The 16908-nt window shown below is 42.6% G+C and overlaps 2 protein-coding genes across 2 annotated transcripts; both read left to right on the plus strand.

Moving 5' to 3' along the window:
• Positions 1–259: 259 nt before the first annotated feature.
• LOC113149660 (NLR family CARD domain-containing protein 3-like) lies at positions 260–10538 on the plus strand. The gene is made up of 12 exons (XM_026341877.1): positions 260–348; positions 479–592; positions 866–967; positions 3696–3722; positions 4469–4535; positions 4668–4896; positions 5058–6855; positions 6966–7139; positions 8982–9155; positions 9266–9439; positions 9722–9768; positions 9982–10538. The coding sequence occupies exons 1-12, from the start codon at positions 260–262 to the stop codon at positions 10536–10538; spliced, it is 3552 nt and encodes a 1183-aa protein (XP_026197662.1).
• A 999-nt stretch (positions 10539–11537) lies between these two features.
• Positions 11538–15119, plus strand: allc (allantoicase). Its single transcript, XM_026341199.1, has 11 exons — positions 11538–11749; positions 12722–12772; positions 12928–13015; positions 13299–13418; positions 13611–13690; positions 13786–13918; positions 13994–14146; positions 14248–14321; positions 14482–14590; positions 14671–14789; positions 14861–15119. Exons 1-11 carry the CDS (start codon positions 11660–11662, stop codon positions 15038–15040), a joined length of 1197 nt encoding a protein of 398 aa, XP_026196984.1. The 5' UTR covers positions 11538–11659; the 3' UTR covers positions 15041–15119.
• The last annotated feature ends 1789 nt before the right edge of the window (positions 15120–16908 follow it).

The following is a 16908-nucleotide window of genomic DNA, read 5'->3' on the forward strand; positions in this document are numbered from 1 at the left end:
TTCATAGTAAAGGTACTAATAGTGCCTTTAGTATAAAGAATAAATGTGTTGCTAGATGTAAAGTCATTCTATTAAACTGTGGAAGTATTTGTTCATGCAGTCTGAACCTCATGAACGAAATATATAGTTTTTATGATAAATGCTGGTGTTTGAGACTTTTAATCTGAGTTCTCGGAAAAATGTGATGTGTAATTAGTTATGAGAACTAATGTGTGCTGTATAAATCCAGTTGTGTTAGTTTGAAGCTCTGGACACTGCTATGGATCAGTGTGAGGACAGAGAGAGGGGAGTCCCTCCCTCTAAAACCACTCTGTGTGAGGACCATGAGAGCCAGACCAAAGCTCATAGGTGAGATTCTACTTAGTGAATTAATATAACACAAACTCTGAACATACAGCCTGGGAGCTCATGAACAACTCAGAGCTCAGTACCTAGTGTTGTATTTCTATACTGTATAAATGATGTCTTGTGTTTGCAGGAGGAGCCCCTGGCAGAGAACAGGCTCCACCAAATCCAGTGTGTCGATGCAGAGCGACTGGTCCAAAGGACGACCTGTTGACTTCAAACATGGACAGAAGTCTCATAATTCAGGGTAAGAAGTCAGGGATTCACCTGACAGTGTATTCTTCATCACAACAGCATCATATTTATCTTTGTGATAGGATCAAATTACACACAGACACTTTGTGTTTGAATGGGGGAATGAGAAACAATGTGAAGCACTTTGAGTTATGATGAGGTATAAAAGTGCTAAGTGCTGACCATTTAACATTTCCCTGCACTGGATTGGACACTGTTTGGTTGTGTTTATTTGAATGAGACTTTAAAGGTTGTATTTATAACATATTATGTCCTGTTTTTGGAGGGTCATCCATGAGCGTCAATCAGGCGTTCCAGTATGCAGCAATGTGTCCATGCAGAGCGACTGGTCCAAGGGTCGACCTGTTGACTTCAAACATGGACAGAAGTCTGCTGATCCAGGGTATTTCTATATATCTGCATTCGGTGTGGTGTCTATTAGGATTTCAATGACAGAACTCTGCAATGTTACATTTCAGTCCTGTTGTGCTTGTGCTCACTGGGAAACATCCTTTGCTCACAGGAAAATATCTTGTACTTGAACTACAGCGGCAGTTTTGTGGTGCATGTCTTAGAATTTTGGCATGGAAACCTTCATTATGTGCCTTACTGTGCAAACTGAAACTCAGTGATGGTTGCCACCAAATCTTGCTGCAGGTTTTATGCAGTCACTTGTCTGGTTGCAGCTCTTGTTAGCTTCTTTTTTACTCTGCTTTTAACTTAGAACTAGCAAACTATGCTTCCAACAGTGCTTCTACGATTTTGTGATCTTTTGTAACCCTTTGCTTGTTTGTGAAAGGCAATGATCTCTTCTTAAAATTTTGTGACAATTCTTTTGACTTAGCCATATTTCTAACATGCAATCAAACATAGAAATTATGTGTTTTATGTCAACTTCACCTGGTGACCAGACAAAACCTGATTTGCAAATATGTGATTCCACCCGTGGTAGATTCTACTCAGGGGTGGAATCATTTTGAGACTGCAGTAGACATTAAAAGTTTTATTTTGTATTATTTTGTTGACACAAGTTGTCACTAATTCTGTAATGTATGGCATGTTTGCCTGGGAACATCAGAACTTAGGTTCAGAGAGTGCAGACAGGAGGATATGTTGTAAAAGGCTGCAGACAGGCCGACACAGTTTATTTATTCTCTCCTGAGTCAGAAGGACGATCCACCAGGAAATGTACAGAGACACCACAAGAAAAGAAAAATGTCAGCTGTTGTGGTTCTAATTGTTTTAGAATAATTTCTGATGTATGTTTGTGAACCTGTGCATCCTGTGTTTGTAGGAAAATCAGACAGCAAGAAGAAAACCCTCTTGGATCCAGCTGTGTGTCCATGCAGAGTGACTCATCTAAGGGTCAACATATTGACTTCAAACTCGGACAGAAGTCTGATGCTCAAGGGTAATTATCACAGACTACTTATTATTTTTTAACTCCGTGGAGATGGCTGCCATGTTTTAATTCAATTCAATTCAATTCAGTTTTATTTGTATAGCGCCAATTCACAACAGAAGTTATCTCAAGGTACTTTAGAGTGTTTAAGGTTTAAGACCTTACAGAAAATATTTATACAAAAAATTATAGAGAAAACACAACAATCCCATTTGAGCAAGCTTTAGGCAACAGTGGAGAGGAAAAACTCCCTTTAGAGGAAGAAACCTCCAGCAGAACCAGGCTCATAGTGGGCAGCCATCTGCCTCGACCGGTTAGGGTGAGTGGAAAGAGAAGAGAGAAAAGAACAGCAGGCAATAAAGACAACAACAAGCAGCAAGAACATTGGGCAGATGAACTGGATTCTGGAGATGTACAGCTCCAGAGAGAGAGGGAGACAGAGAGGAGGAAACACAACTACGGGAGAGAGAAGACAAAAAGTTAATGACATGCAATGGTAGAATTTGAATGGATAGAGGAGAGAGGAGAGGAGCTCAGTTTATCAGTAGAGGTCCCCCAGCAGACTAACCTATATCAGCAGAACTAAGAGATGGTTCAGAGTCACCTGATCCATCTCTAACTATAAACTTTATAAAAAAGGAAAGTTTTAAGTCTAGTCTTAAATGTAGAGACGGTGTCTGCCTCCCGAACCTGAACTGGGAGCTGGTTCCACAGGAGAGGGGCTTGGTAGCTAAAGGCTCTGCCTCCCATTCTACATTTGGAAACTCTAGGAACCACAAGTAAACCTGCAGCCTGAGAACGGAGAGTTCTGCTTGGAAGATATGGAACTATGAGGTCTTTAAGATAAGATGGAGCCTGATTATTAAGGGATTTATAAGTTAGGAGAAGAATTTTAAATTCAATTCTGGATTTAACAGGGAGCCAATGGAGAGAAGCTAACGTAGGAGAAATATGATCTCTCTTACTAATTCCAGTCAGAACTCTGGCTGCAGCATTTTGGATTAACTGGAGGCTTTTTAAGGAGTTATTGGGACATCCTATTAATGCCTAACGGGGACATATATAAAGTGAAAAGAATTGGTCCAAGCACAGATCCCTGTGGAACTCCATAGCTGACTTTGCTGTGCATCGAAGATTCATCATTAACGTGTACAATCTGAAATCCAGCCACTCTAGTGCTGTTCCTTTGATTCCAAAGACATGTTCCAGTCTGTGTAATAAAATGTTGTGATCTATAGTGTCGAATGCAGCACTAAGATCTAACATGACGAGTATAGAGAGTAGTCCATTGTCTGATGCCAATAGAAGATCATTAGTGACCTTTACCAGTGCTGTTTCTGTACTATGATGTACTCTAAATCCTGACTGGAAATCTTCATACAAGTTATTGCTACGCAGGTGGTCGTACAATTGCTTAGAAACTATCTTTTCAAGGATTTTAGAGATAAAGGGTAGATTGGATATTGGTCTATAATTCACTAAGACCCCTGAGTCCAGAGTAGGCTTTTTGAGTAGGGGCTTGACTACAGCAACCTTAAAAGCCTGTGGTACGTAGCCTGTTCGTAGGGATAGATTGATCTGATCTAATATGGACATGCTGATCAAAGGTAAGACATCCTTGAGGAGTCTAGTCGGGATGGAGTCTAAGAGACATGTTGATGGTTTAGAGGAATTAATTACTGAAATTAATTCAGAATGATCTACGGAGAGGAAGCAGTCTAAGTACGAGCGTGGATCTAGAGTTGTTGTACAGTCCATGCTATATGCAGGGAGGATCTGATCAATTTTTTCTCTAATAGTTATGATTTTATTTGTAAAGAAATTCATGAAGTCATTGCTGCTGAGAGTTGAGGGAATACTAGGCTCAACCGAGCTATGACTCTTTGTCAGCCTGGCTACAGTGCTGAAAAGAAACCTAGGGTTGTTCTTATTTGCCTCTATTATGAGGAGTAATATGAAGTTCTAGCTTTACGGAAAGCTTTTTTATATATTATTAAACTATCTTTCCAGACTAGGCAATATTCATCTAAATTGGTGGAACGTCACCTCCTTTCCAACTTACGTGATTTCTGCTTTAAGCTACAGATTTGTGAATTGTACCATGGAGTTAACTTCCTCTGACTCACTAGTTTCATTTTCAGAGGAGCAACAGTATCAAGTATTGTTCCAAGTGAAGCACCAGTACTATTAACAAGATAGTCCACTTGTGCTGGAGTAACGTTAAAATAACTGCCTTCCTCTGTGTTGGTACATGGCTCTGAAATAAAAGATGGAATCAGTTCCTTAAATTTGTCGACTGCATTTTCACATAAACATCTACTGTAGTGAATCTTATCTGTAGGTTTAGTAAAGTCTGGTACTGTAAATTCAAATGTTATTAAAAATAATTTACTAAAGAGAATTATGCTGGTTTATTTTTGTTTATTAAATTCAATATATCCCTTTTATTTTGATATGTTATGTAACACCTGATTTTTTTTTATACAGATCTCAGCAGCAGAGGTCAGGTCAAGCTGCCCATAAGTATCAAACAGACCTAGACTCCATATTTATGGTGTGTAAATGTGCAAGAACAATTACTGTACTGCTGACTAACTTCACCAACCACAAATGTCTAACCCATGCTGCACCTTCTAGACTAGCACATCTTCCAAATCTGTTCAAATGTTCTGTTATTCTGTTCCAGCTGCTTGAGGACAACATAGTGAGCTTTGTGAGGAGGGAGCTGAAGACGTTCCGGAGGGTTCTAAGTACAGATGACCAAGAATCCTTTATTACTCAGAGTGAAGATGAAGACTTAGGAGGTGATGAGGATGAAGAGAAGAGGAGGTGCATCAAAAAGTCATTTTTAAAGATCACACTAAATTTCCTGAGGAGAATGAAGCAGGAGGACCTGGCTGACTGTCTGCAGAGCAGTGAGAGGATTTTCCCAATATGTTTAAGTTGTATCTCAATATGTTTCTTTAAATATGTTGAACTAACTGTATTTGATCCATAAACACACACAAATAATCATAATAAACTTCTATTGGTTTGCTTGCATCAACATATTTTTTGTTTGCTTAATCAGGAACAGATTCTGCAGCTCACATGTGTCAGCATAACCTCAAGTCAAACCTGAAGAAGAGGTTCCAGTGTGTGTTTGAGGGGATCGCTAAAGCAGGAAACCCAACCCTTCTGAACCAGATCTACACAGAGCTCTACATCACAGAGGGAGGGACTGGAGAGGTCAATGATGAACATGAGGTCAGACAGATTGAAACAGCATCCAGGAAACCAGACAGACCAGAAACAACCATCAGACATGAAGACCTCTTTAAACCTGTACCTGGAAGAGAGGAACCAATCAGAACAGTGATGACAAAGGGAGTGGCTGGCATTGGGAAAACAGTCTTAACACAAAAGTTCACTCTGGACTGGGCTGAAGACAAAGCCAACCAGGACATACAGTTCACATTTCCATTGACCTTCAGAGAGCTGAATGTGCTGAAAGAGAAAAAGTTCAGCTTGGTGGAACTTGTTCATCACTTCTTTACTGAAACCAAAGAAGCAGGAATCTGCAGGTTTGAAGAGTTCCAGGTTGTGTTCATCTTGGACGGTCTGGATGAGTGTCGACTTCCTCTGGACTTCCACAACAATCAGGTCCTGACTGATGATACAGAGTCCACCTCAGTGGATGTGCTGCTGACAAACCTGATCAGGGGGAACCTGCTTCCCTCTGCTCGCCTCTGGATAACCACACGACCTGCAGCAGCCAATCAGATCCCTCCTGAGTGTGTTGACATGGTGACAGAGGTCAGAGGGTTCACTGACCCACAGAAGGAGGAGTACTTCAGGAAGAGGTTCAGAGATGAGGAGCAGGCCAGAAGAATCATCTCCCACATCAAGACATCACGAAGCCTCCACATCATGTGTCACATCCCAGTCTTCTGCTGGATCACTGCTACAGTTCTGGAGGAGGTGTTGAAAACCAGAGAGGGAGGAGAGCTGCCCAAGACCCTGACTGAGATGTACATCCACTTCCTGGTGGTTCAGTCCAAAGTGAAGAACATCAAGTATGATAGAGGAGCTGAAACAGATCCACACTGGAGTCCAGAGAGCAGGGAGATGATTAAGTCTCTGGGAAAACTGGCTTTTGAGCAGCTGCAGAAAGGAAACCTGATCTTCTATGAATCCGACCTGACAGAGTGTGGCATCGATATCAGAGCAGCCTCAGTGTACTCAGGAGTGTTCACACAGATCTTTAAAGAGGAGAGAGGACTGTACCAGGACAAGGTGTTCTGCTTCGTCCATCTGAGTGTTCAGGAGTTTCTGGCTGCTCTTCATGTCCATCTGACCTTCATCAACTCTGGAGTCAATCTGATGTCAACAGAAAGGTCAACCTTCACTAAAAGTAAAGTATTTAGAGAGAAAGCGAAGCATCTCTACCAGAGTGCTGTGGATAAGGCTTTAGTGAGTCCAAACGGACACCTGGACTTGTTCCTCCGCTTCTTCCTGGGTCTTTCACAGGAGACTAACCAGAAGCTCCTAAGAAGTCAGCTGCAACAGACACTAAGTAGCTCAGAAGCCAGCCAGAAAATATGCAGGTACATCAAGAAAAAGATCAGTGAGAATCTGTCTGTAGAGAAAAGCATCAACCTGTTTCACTGTCTGAATGAACTGAATGATGGTTCTCTAGTGGAGGAGATTCAACAATACCTGAGATCTGGAAGTCTCTCCACAAATCAACTGTCTCCTGCTCAGTGGTCAGCTCTGGTCTTCATCTTACTGTCATCAGAAAAAGATCTGGATGTGTTTGACCTGAATAAATACTCTGCTTCAGAAGAGGCTCTTCTGAGGCTGCTGCCAGTGGTCAAAGCTTCCAACAAAGCTCTGTGGGTGGATGAATTGTTAGTTATATGAATGTAAATACTACGTCTTTTTACAGAAGAGACATTAACAAATGTATAATTTTTGTTTATTACCTGTTTTATCTCTTCCTCAGATTTAGTGGTTGTAATCTGTCAAAGAAAAGTTGTGAAGCTCTGTCCTCAGTTCTCAAGTCTCAGTCCTCTAGTCTTAGAGAATTGGACTTGAGTAACAACAGCCTGCATGACCCAAAAGAGAAGCTGCTCTCTGCTGGACTACGAAGTCCACACTGTAGTGTGCAAACTCTCTGGTGAGGTTTCATCAAGTGAAACACCAAGAATTTTCCAACAGTAGTATAATTGTTACGCACAGTAATAATTTCATTAATTTCAACTTAAGTTCATTTCTGCTTTAAACTATGTGCACAACTTAAAAATTTATTATCTAATTAGGGTGACCAAAGAGGAATTTCTGCAATCTTACAGATGAATAGTTTTTGCCTCAAAGCTATGTACAATTATATATAAATATACAACTTATGCTAGGAATGGATCCACAACTCATCCCAGCGCTCCCTCTCCCTGCTCCTTCCTGTGGAACATGTCCTCCCCTCACAGGTGTCCCGTAGGCATTTGATACAAGCATCTGAAACAGATGCCTAAGACACATTAGATGGCTCCCCTCGATGTGGAGGAGCAGAGGCTCTACTCTACTCTACTCTACAGAGAGTTCCTGCCAGGTGACTGAGCTCCTTACCCTATCTCTAAGGGTGCACCCAGCCACCTTGTGAAGGACACTCCTTTTGACAGCTGGTATCTGGGACCTTGTCCTTTTGGTCATGGCCTAGACCTCATGATCATAGGTGAGAATAGGAATGTAGGTTGACTGGTAAATTGAGAGCTACTGTATGCCTTTTGGCTCAGCTCCTTCTTTACCATGACATGACTGGCTTGCCCTCTGGAGGTAAAAACTCGGGCCTGGACGGTCTGTCAGACTCAAAATAATTCTGGCAAACTCATAAGCACTCATAAGCAGCTCAGGAGTCCTACAAGCCAACAAGGCTTACCAGGAAACCAGCTCACTACCAGGTGGTGATTGGTTGACAACTCAGCCCCTCTCTTCACCTGAGTGTCCAACACATATAGTCGGAGGTTAGATGGCACAGTCCCAAAGTTGATCATCGACCTCCAACCTAGGGTGTCCAGGTGCCATGTGCACTCACTGACACCCTTATGCATGAACATGATGTTTGTAGTGGGCAAGGTACGAATAGCATAGCAGACAATATCAAAACCCCTCTTGGATTTAGATCAGGCCATTTCTCCCAATCTCACCCCTTTAGGTATCACTGCTGCTCCCCATGTGGGCATTGAAATCCACCAGAAGAACAACAGAGTCCCCATTTGGAGCACCTTCAAGTACACCTTCCAGAGAACACAAGAATTCCGGGCACAGCATTGCTGTTTGGCACGTAGGCACAAACAACAGTGAGAGACCTATCCCCCTCACTGAAGGCACAGGAAAGCAACTCTCTTGTCCACTGGGGAAAATTCCAACACATGGCAGCTGAGTCGAGCCATAAGCAAGCCCACCCTAGCCCGCTGCCTCACATAGTTGTCAACTCCAATGTAGAAGAATGTCTAACCCTTCGTGAGGGGTTGGGTTCCCGAGCCCAGGCTGTGCGTGGGGATGAGTCTGATCTCTGAGCATGTACTGCTCAACCTCTGGCACAAGTTCAGGTGAAGTTCCATGACCCAATAGTTAGATTCCTTGTCAAAGGACTGTGTCGTCCTATGAAGGGACCTTCCTATGACTGCCACCCAATCCACTTTGCACCAGACCCTTATGGATACTCAGGAGGATAACTTTTGTAGCGTATTTTTACTAAAAACATTCCAAAGTTACGCAGAGGTCCTGTGTATTCTAAATGGACTTGAGATGCATTAATTTATTTACAAAACAGGAGACTTGATGCTGTCAGATCCAACTTGAATAGACCTGAAGATAATTATAAATTTGGAAAAATTGGGGTTGTGAGTGGGGTCTTAGTGTCGCAGAACCGAGTAAGGCCTGTGAACACTAATGCATTAAGTGCAAAACACAGATTTCAATGTTATTAGAGATTGTTTAAAGTATATAAATCTCTTTAAAGGCTTGGTGTATGTAATCTGACATGGCGAAGTTGTGAAGCGCTGTCGACAGTTCTCAGCTCCCAGTCCTCTAGTTTAAAGGAGCTGGACTTGAGTAACAATGACCTGCAGGATTCAGGAGTAAAGCAACTGTCAGCTGGATTAAAGAGTCCGTGCTGTAAACTGGAAACTCTCAGGTAAAAATAAAAATTATCTTGTGAAAGAGGTTAACCTTTAAATTTTTTTTACATAACTATTCCTGAGATTACCTCAAATGTTGACTTCTCCACCTTTTTGCTTTTTCCAGACTGTCAGGTTGCCTGATCACAGAGGAAGGTTGTGCTTCTCTGGCCTCAGCTCTGAGTTCCAACCCCTGCTGCTTGAGAGAGTTGAACCTGAGCTACAATAATCCAGGAGGCAATGGAGTGAAGTTGCTGACTGCTGGACTGAAGAACCCACACTGGAAACTGGAAATTCTGAGGTTTGCCAAAAGATCACACACTGCAATTTAGCTTTAACCAGGGTGTTTCAGGTCTCCATAACTTGGGTGAATCCAAGATCAGTTGGCTTTGACAACAAAATTCTTTCAGTCTGGGAAATGAGGGAACAACTGAAACAAATTAGAGGCAGAAGGTTTCTCTGTCATGCTGTTAAGGTGAGGTGCAGATCACATGTTGAACAGCACTCTAATTTGATGGAAATTAATTGAGAGCAAATGTATTTAAATGACAGTCAGTGGGTCTGATTGTGTTTTTTCCACCAGGGTTGACTATAGTGGACAACAGTGGTTAAGGCCTGGTCTGAGGAAATGTAAGTATGCGCTAGATTTAAATCAGAACATTATAATTGTTAACTATTAAGACCTTCACTTGTTTCCAAATTAGTTGAGGTCTAAATCTATATATCTATCTAACAGTCTAAGAGCTGGTTTTGTTATTCAGTTTTTAAGCCTCTACATAACATACCAACAAGTGAACTGTTCAATTATAAAATGCTGCCATTGTGTCTTGTTGTCCTTGTCAGATTCCTGTAAACTCACACTGGATGAAAACACAGCACACAGAAAGCTCAAACTGTCTGACAATAACAGGAAGGTGACACTGATGGGAGAGAAGGAGCAGAGGTATCCTGATTGTGCTGACAGATTTGATACCTGCTTTCAGCTGCTGTGTAGCAATGGTCTGACTGGTCGCTGTTTCTGGGAGGTGGAGTGGAGAGGAGAGGTTGACATAGCTGTGACTTACAAAGATATTGGTAGGAAAGGAGACGGTGCTGACTGCAGGTTTGGAATGAATGATCAGTCGTGGAGTCTTAACTACTCAGATGATGGCTGCTTTGTCAAACACAATAACAGACAAACACCCATCTCCTCCTCTGTCTCTAACAGAGCAGCAGTGTATGTGGACTGTCCTGCTGGGACTCTGTCCTTCTATAGAGTCTCCTCTGACAGTCTGATCCACCTCCACACCTTCAACACCACGTTCACTGAACCTCTTTATGCTGGCTTTGGGTTTGGTTTTGGATTTGGGGTGGAATCTTTGTTGTTGTCCCTGAGCCCGTCAGTGTCTCTGTTACAATGAGTCTCTTTGTGTAGAGTATCAGAGAATGTAATGCCTTCTGGATTTCTTCTCAAATGTTCATACTGAGAGTTTACTCCAAAAAAAAAAAAAAATCTTCTAATAAAAACTGTTCCTTAACTCAAGTTGAGGGAAACTCGGGTTCTCAGTTATGGAAGGTGAGCTATGGTAGGCCGTGATTCCCTTGACTTAGTAAAACTAAACTGTTTGTCTCTCCTACGTGCCCCAACCCAAGGCCTGGCTCCAGAATGGGGCCCTGGTGACGCCAAACCATAGGATGTAGCGGCCCTTTGATTGTATTCATGATTCAAGGGTTTATGAAGTGCTCTTGGTGCTCTGGTTTGCCTCGGGAGAGCCTACCAGGGGCTTTAAGACCCCAGCAACATAGCTCCTAAGGTAATTCGGGCACACAAACTCTGCTGGGAGTCATTGTAATGAACTTAACATAAGCTACAAAATGTGCTGATTGTGCAGATGCTGTTTCCCTTCCTCATTTATACACTGGAAATCAGAGCTAATTCATTGTCAGGAATGTAGTTATGGGAGAAGACTAATGTCCCAGTTGTTGATTCTTTTATTAGAACATTAGTGAATGAATATTAATCACATTCAAATAAACACAGTGGATTTCTCCTGGCAATTACTTATTTTCATTTGTATGTTTAAATACTTTTAATACTTTCCGTAGCTCCGTTTTCACTTTGACATGAAAGAGTATTCTTTGTTTTTTAGCCAAATGAGCATGATTCAACTTCCAAGATTGTTTATAGGAAGTCTATGTATGTGTGTTGTCCTCTTATTGCTTATACATAACAGCTATATTTGTATCATGAAACCTGCAGACTACTCCTCTTTTCCTCGTGTATTTCCTTAAGGTTGTAACTGTGGTAAATCAATGACATGACGAGTTTTACTGTACTGAGACTGGATTCGCTGCACATTAACAGAACATTACAATCTTCATCATGTAGTCAGTAACCTCGACTCTAAACAAACAGCCCGATGAACTTTGTCCTGCAGGAAAGAAGCCATTCGACTGGCCGCGTCAGCGGGGCAAACAGCTACTTCAGCTTTTTCCACTTTTTCTATTCATGCTTGGGTAGAAACCTGAACAAAAACTCCACATGGCAGAGAGGAAGGCAGCAGTAAAGGCAGCAGCAGAGCCGGACTTCCTGCAGTTTAATGATTTGGCCTGTGAGGGGGTCGGTGGGAAGGTGAGTCACAGTCAGGTTTTCATACCGTCACTGTCGCATGCAAGCAGAAACGCATTGAGATATAATCATTAACCACAGACATTCACATAAACCAATGAACTCTAGTACCTAAAATACCTGCAACATGTTGGTGTCATAACTGTAATCCAGTATTTACTGGCCTAAAGGACATTTATTCGATGAATCTGAGATGATTTGCATTAATATCACAATAAAACCCTGCCGTAATGTTTTATTACCACAGTTCTCATACAAATGGTTTCTTATGGTAAATTATACATGTTTTTAACCAATAGTGCATCATTAAACCTGCATGAACTGCAGTAAACACAACAGTAAACATCTCACATGTTATCAGCCCATCAAGATCAGCGGCTAATGTGTTACTAACGCAACACACAAGCCTGCAACACCACGACTAACACCAACTAAAATGATTACATTTATTATTAAGTGGCTGTTTAAAAATGACGTAAATTATATAAAGAATAATACTGTTACTGTCTCATGAGTCCTTTTTCTACATTAAGCACTTTTACTTTTGATACTTTTAGCGGCTGCTTAGTGTAGTGGTAACATCACCGCCTCCCATGTGGGAGACTGGGCTTCAAATCCCAGCTGTGGTCTACCTCCCGTAGGGGTCCTTAGGCAAGACCTCCTCACGCTGCCCTGCCTATCTTTGTACTGACTTATAAGTCGCTTTGGATAAAAGCGTCTGCTAAATGACTAAAATGTAAATGTACTTTTCCTGACTTCAGGACCATCTGTCCTGAAGTCCAGGGTTTTCCAGGCCTCCAAAACAAAAGCTTGGGACAGGAAGTACGGGTTGAGACTGAGACATTATGTCCCAGAAATTTCAGACTGTGCCTTTAAAATATTGATTAGTGGAGTTTTAACTGTCTCATTTGTTTAATCAGATTAAAACCAACTGCTAATACAGAGTGACAGTATTTTTCCCTGGTCTTCCTTCAGGTAATTTTTGCTACAGACGAATGGTTCGCTCCTGCTTCCAACCTGCTAAAGGTAAAACACATCCTGAGCCACCATGTCAGATTCCGAACAACAAACAATGTCCAATTTCAGCAGCAAATATGAATAATAGCACTTTATGCTCAGGAGCTAAAGAGGAGATTGTGTGATTTTCAGTTTTTTTTTTTTTCCTGACGTGTAAATGACAGAAAGAGCAGCCACAGTTCATCGCCTCTGCTTTCACTGATTTTGGAAAGTGGATGGACGGATGGGAGACGAGGAGGAAGAGAATACCTGGTCGGTATCTGAGCTTCACCCACCGACTTTAATTTGACCTGAACTGAATCTGAAGTAAGATGACTGTTCCCATGAAGTCGCTTTTGACTAATATATATCTTAAAATCGTGTGTTGTGTAAGTGGGTTCACTTCAACCTCCAATCCTACAGTTAGTTATTAATGGACAGCAGAATCCACAGTGTGGGTCAGGTTTGATCTGACTAAATGTAAATGTACTGACCAACACTCTGCTATTCTCACTTCAGTTTGACTTAAATATTGTTGTGTTTTTTTCTGTTGAAGGTCACGACTGGTGCATCATCGAGCTTGGTGTACCAGGGCTGATTTACGGCTTCGATGTTGACACTTCCTTCTTTACTGGAAACCACTCCCCGCACGTCTCCATCCAGGCCGGCTGTCTGGGTATCATTATCTACTCATTTCCTTCCATCCAGCACCAGCAAGCAACATTTAACAAACCCAAGCACTCGTGCTTTGAAATTCAGCCTGTGCGTTCACGCACAGTGAACGTACGTCAGTGCTGACACTCTTTGGAGCCACATCCATCGGGGGTGAGGGGTTAAACTTTACTAACATGTATGTGTTTATCACCAGACCATCCGCCCAGGTTCACCCTGGAAGGAGACCGAATCGGCATGGCTGCCTCGGACACTCAGCTTGCTGCTGTTGCCAGGGTAACGCTGACATTACAATGCTAACAAGTACCGTTCATCAGGTTGCTGCTTCTGGAAACCATGGTAACATTGCAGTGTTCTGCTTTGGTTGCCAGCTGGGCTCGGAGGCGTGGCCGGAGCTGGTGAGTGTGTCGGAGCTGAAGCCTGGATACTCCGACTGCTGCCATAACTACTTCAAGGTCAACTTCAACCACAGAGTCACACACGTGCGCCTCAACATGTACCCAGGTACACACACACACACACACAGTCAAACAAACACCTTATATATCATTACTGTACACCATGCGCGTCTGTCATCAGATGGAGGGATAGCCCGACTGCGAGTGTACGGCATTGGGCAGAGAGACTGGTCATCTGTCTCCAACCAGGATGTTGACCTGGTGGCTCTGACCAATGGGGGAGTCTGTCTTGGCTACAGCGATGCCCACTTTGGACATCCACGCAACATGATCGGTAGAAAAGGCTCATGTGATCTGTGCTAAGAATCATTGTGTCTTGATATATCACATCAAACCCTGTGGTGGACTGGGGACAATCATTTGTTGTGTTTGCAGGTCTTGGTCGTGCTGACAACATGGCTGACGGATGGGAAACTGCCCGCAGACTGGACAGACCTAAGAAACTTAAGGTTCAAACACACACATTCCCAAATCTTGATAACTGCATCAGTAAAACCAATATCCCAGTTCGAAGAACAAGGGCAGGACAGAATTCACTTTAAAACATGTTCAAGTCAACTTCAAAGTACAGTCTGTTCGATAAATGTCTCCTTGTTGGTTGACTTACAGGTGGACCAGCAGGGGATCCTGCAGGTTCCTGGCTGGGAGTGGGCTGTGTTTCGTCTGAGTCGTCCTGGTGTGATCATCAGAATCGAGGTCGACACTAATCACTTCAAAGGTCGACACTGAGCTGGTTCTTAGAACGTTTCTTGAAGGAAACTGTAGAAAAAGCCATTGAACCTAGTTTTCGCCTATCAGGTAACTTCCCTGACTCCTGCAGGATTGAGGCCTGCACTTTGACCCCTGATGAGGAAGCTCAGTGCATCAGGACCAAGTGGAGTTCTGGAAAGTGGCAGGTTCTTCTTCCTCCACAGAAAGTAGGTTTATATCAAAGTCTTCAAATCCTTTTTAATTGCAAAATAAACAGATTCCTCTGTGTGTGCTGCAGCTTCGTCCTCACCACAGACATCACTACAGCGAGGCGGATCTGACTCTGAGCTGCCCGGTCACTCATGTCCGTCTCATCATCGCCCCTGATGGAGGTGTCAGCCGACTGCGGTTGTGGGGTCGACCCACAAAGACCATGGCAGCTCAAACCGGTCAGCACATGCCAGCATCCAGACTGTGAGATTCAGCTCAGAGCTTGTTCTCCATCACCGAACTGATCACAGAGGAATAAACGTGTTTGTGGTGCAAAAATAAAACATTAAGACATCTGATGGTCTTTTATACTTAAAATAAAACACAAGCTAACAACACATTCAGCACGACAATGATAGGATATAAGTCAACAGCAGCATTCACAGTGTGTCCACGAAGAACAGTTCAGGTACTTCAGGAGTCCGTCCCAGGTTCCAGCAGAGTCCAGTTTTCTTTGACTAAGAATCCAGAACTCACAGATGTTCTGTTTAGTGTGAAAGGAAACAGAAACCGAGACGATCACAGAGAATTGTTCATTGTGAAGGTGTGGATTTACTTCCAGACTTGGTATTTGTGTTTGTTTGCAGTTTAAATGAAGGATCTGAAGGAATTCTTGAACTGTAGATGTTATGAATCATGTTAAAACCAGTCACAGTCTTGTGTAGTGAAATGGAACTAGACCGGTTTACTGAAAGGTAACAGGATTTAGAACAACAGGCCAGAGTTTTTGGCGGAGCTGCTGCGAAGAGTCTAGAGGGGAGTGGTGCACCGTGGACACAGGAGAGGGGTCAGCTGGTGGAGAACAGCTGAGGTGGCTGTGACTGAGGGATTGGACATATTGTGCAGATGAAGGGCGACAGCGCCACCTGCTGTCTGAAACTGAAACTGATGGAAAAGAAGTCTGTTGGTTCTGGATCAGAAGATTTTATCCACTGGATAATGAAAAACATTTGTTAGACAGAAGTTTCTCTGTAAATTTAACAGAAGCTACTTCATAAATGTATAGTTCTGTTTTAAGGATGTCAGTTAAAGCTGCTTCATCAGTCAGCTGAATATTTCTCAGTGATGACCTGAACTAACCGATCGAGAGGAGGAGGTGGAGGAGAGGGATCAATGACGTCTCCACCTTCGTCTTCTTCAGAAATTAGTGTTAAAAAAATCTAATAGTCATCGACCTGCTGCTCATTGATTTCCTTTAGTCTTCTCCGCCGTCATTAGAGCTCATCTGTCTGTCTGTGTTTTCTGCTCCTTCTCTCTCTTCCTCACACTCAAGGTCACTTTTAATCATCCTCAGTCAGTGCTGACACCAGCAGCACCCCCCACCCCCACAGCTCCATCACACACTCACTGACAATGGTAGATTACACTGACAAGGAGGAACCAAAGAACGAATCTACACAACAACAACAACAGCAACAACAACAATAGCAACAATAGCAGCAGCAGCAACAACAACAACAACAATAGCAGCAGCAGCAGCAACAACAACAACAATAGCAACAACAACAACAGCAGCAACAACAACAACAGCAACAATAGCAGCAGCAACAACAACAACAATAGCAGCAGCAACAACAACAACAACAGCAACAACAACAACAGCAACAACAACAATAGCAGCAGCAGCAACAACAACAACATCAGCAGCAACAACAACAACAACAGCAACAACAACAACAGCAACAACAACAACAGCAGCAGCAACAACAACAGCAACAACAACAACAGCAGCAGCAGCAACAACAACAACAACAACAGCAACAACAACAGCAACAATAGCAGCAGCAGCAACAACAACAACAGCAACAACAACAACAATCTAAACAGCAGCAGCAGCAGCAACAACAACAACAATAGCAACAACAACAACAATAGCAGCAGCAACAATAGCAGCAACAACAACAACAACAGTTTAATTACCAATTTAAAAACATTTAAAAATCTTTCTGTCATATTTCAGGATGTGTCCCAAACACAGTAGGCAGCCTATGAAACAACAGGATGTAGCCTCAGCATTAACCTCTAGAAAAAGCAAATAAACAAACGTTGGGACAGAAGCATCTTCTGTTATCGACT

This window comes from Anabas testudineus, chromosome 24 (genome assembly GCF_900324465.2).
Source record: "Anabas testudineus chromosome 24, fAnaTes1.2, whole genome shotgun sequence".
NCBI lineage: Eukaryota > Metazoa > Chordata > Actinopteri > Anabantiformes > Anabantidae > Anabas > Anabas testudineus.

Bases quoted from the DNA above. Each gene is read 5' to 3' on its own strand.
- allc (XM_026341199.1), top strand. From the start codon at position 11,660: ATGGCAGAGAGGAAGGCAGCAGTAAAGGCAGCAGCAGAGCCGGACTTC. The intron at 13,419-13,610 runs GTATCATTATCT...GTTTATCACCAG, and splicing joins CATCCAGGCCGGCTGTCTGG to ACCATCCGCCCAGGTTCACC. The intron at 14,322-14,481 runs GTTCAAACACAC...GTTGACTTACAG, and splicing joins ACAGACCTAAGAAACTTAAG to GTGGACCAGCAGGGGATCCT.
- LOC113149660 (XM_026341877.1), top strand. From the start codon at position 260: ATGGATCAGTGTGAGGACAGAGAGAGGGGAGTCCCTCCCTCTAAAACC. The intron at 4,897-5,057 runs GTGAGAGGATTT...AATCAGGAACAG, and splicing joins GGCTGACTGTCTGCAGAGCA to ATTCTGCAGCTCACATGTGT. The intron at 9,156-9,265 runs GTAAAAATAAAA...TGCTTTTTCCAG, and splicing joins TGTAAACTGGAAACTCTCAG to ACTGTCAGGTTGCCTGATCA.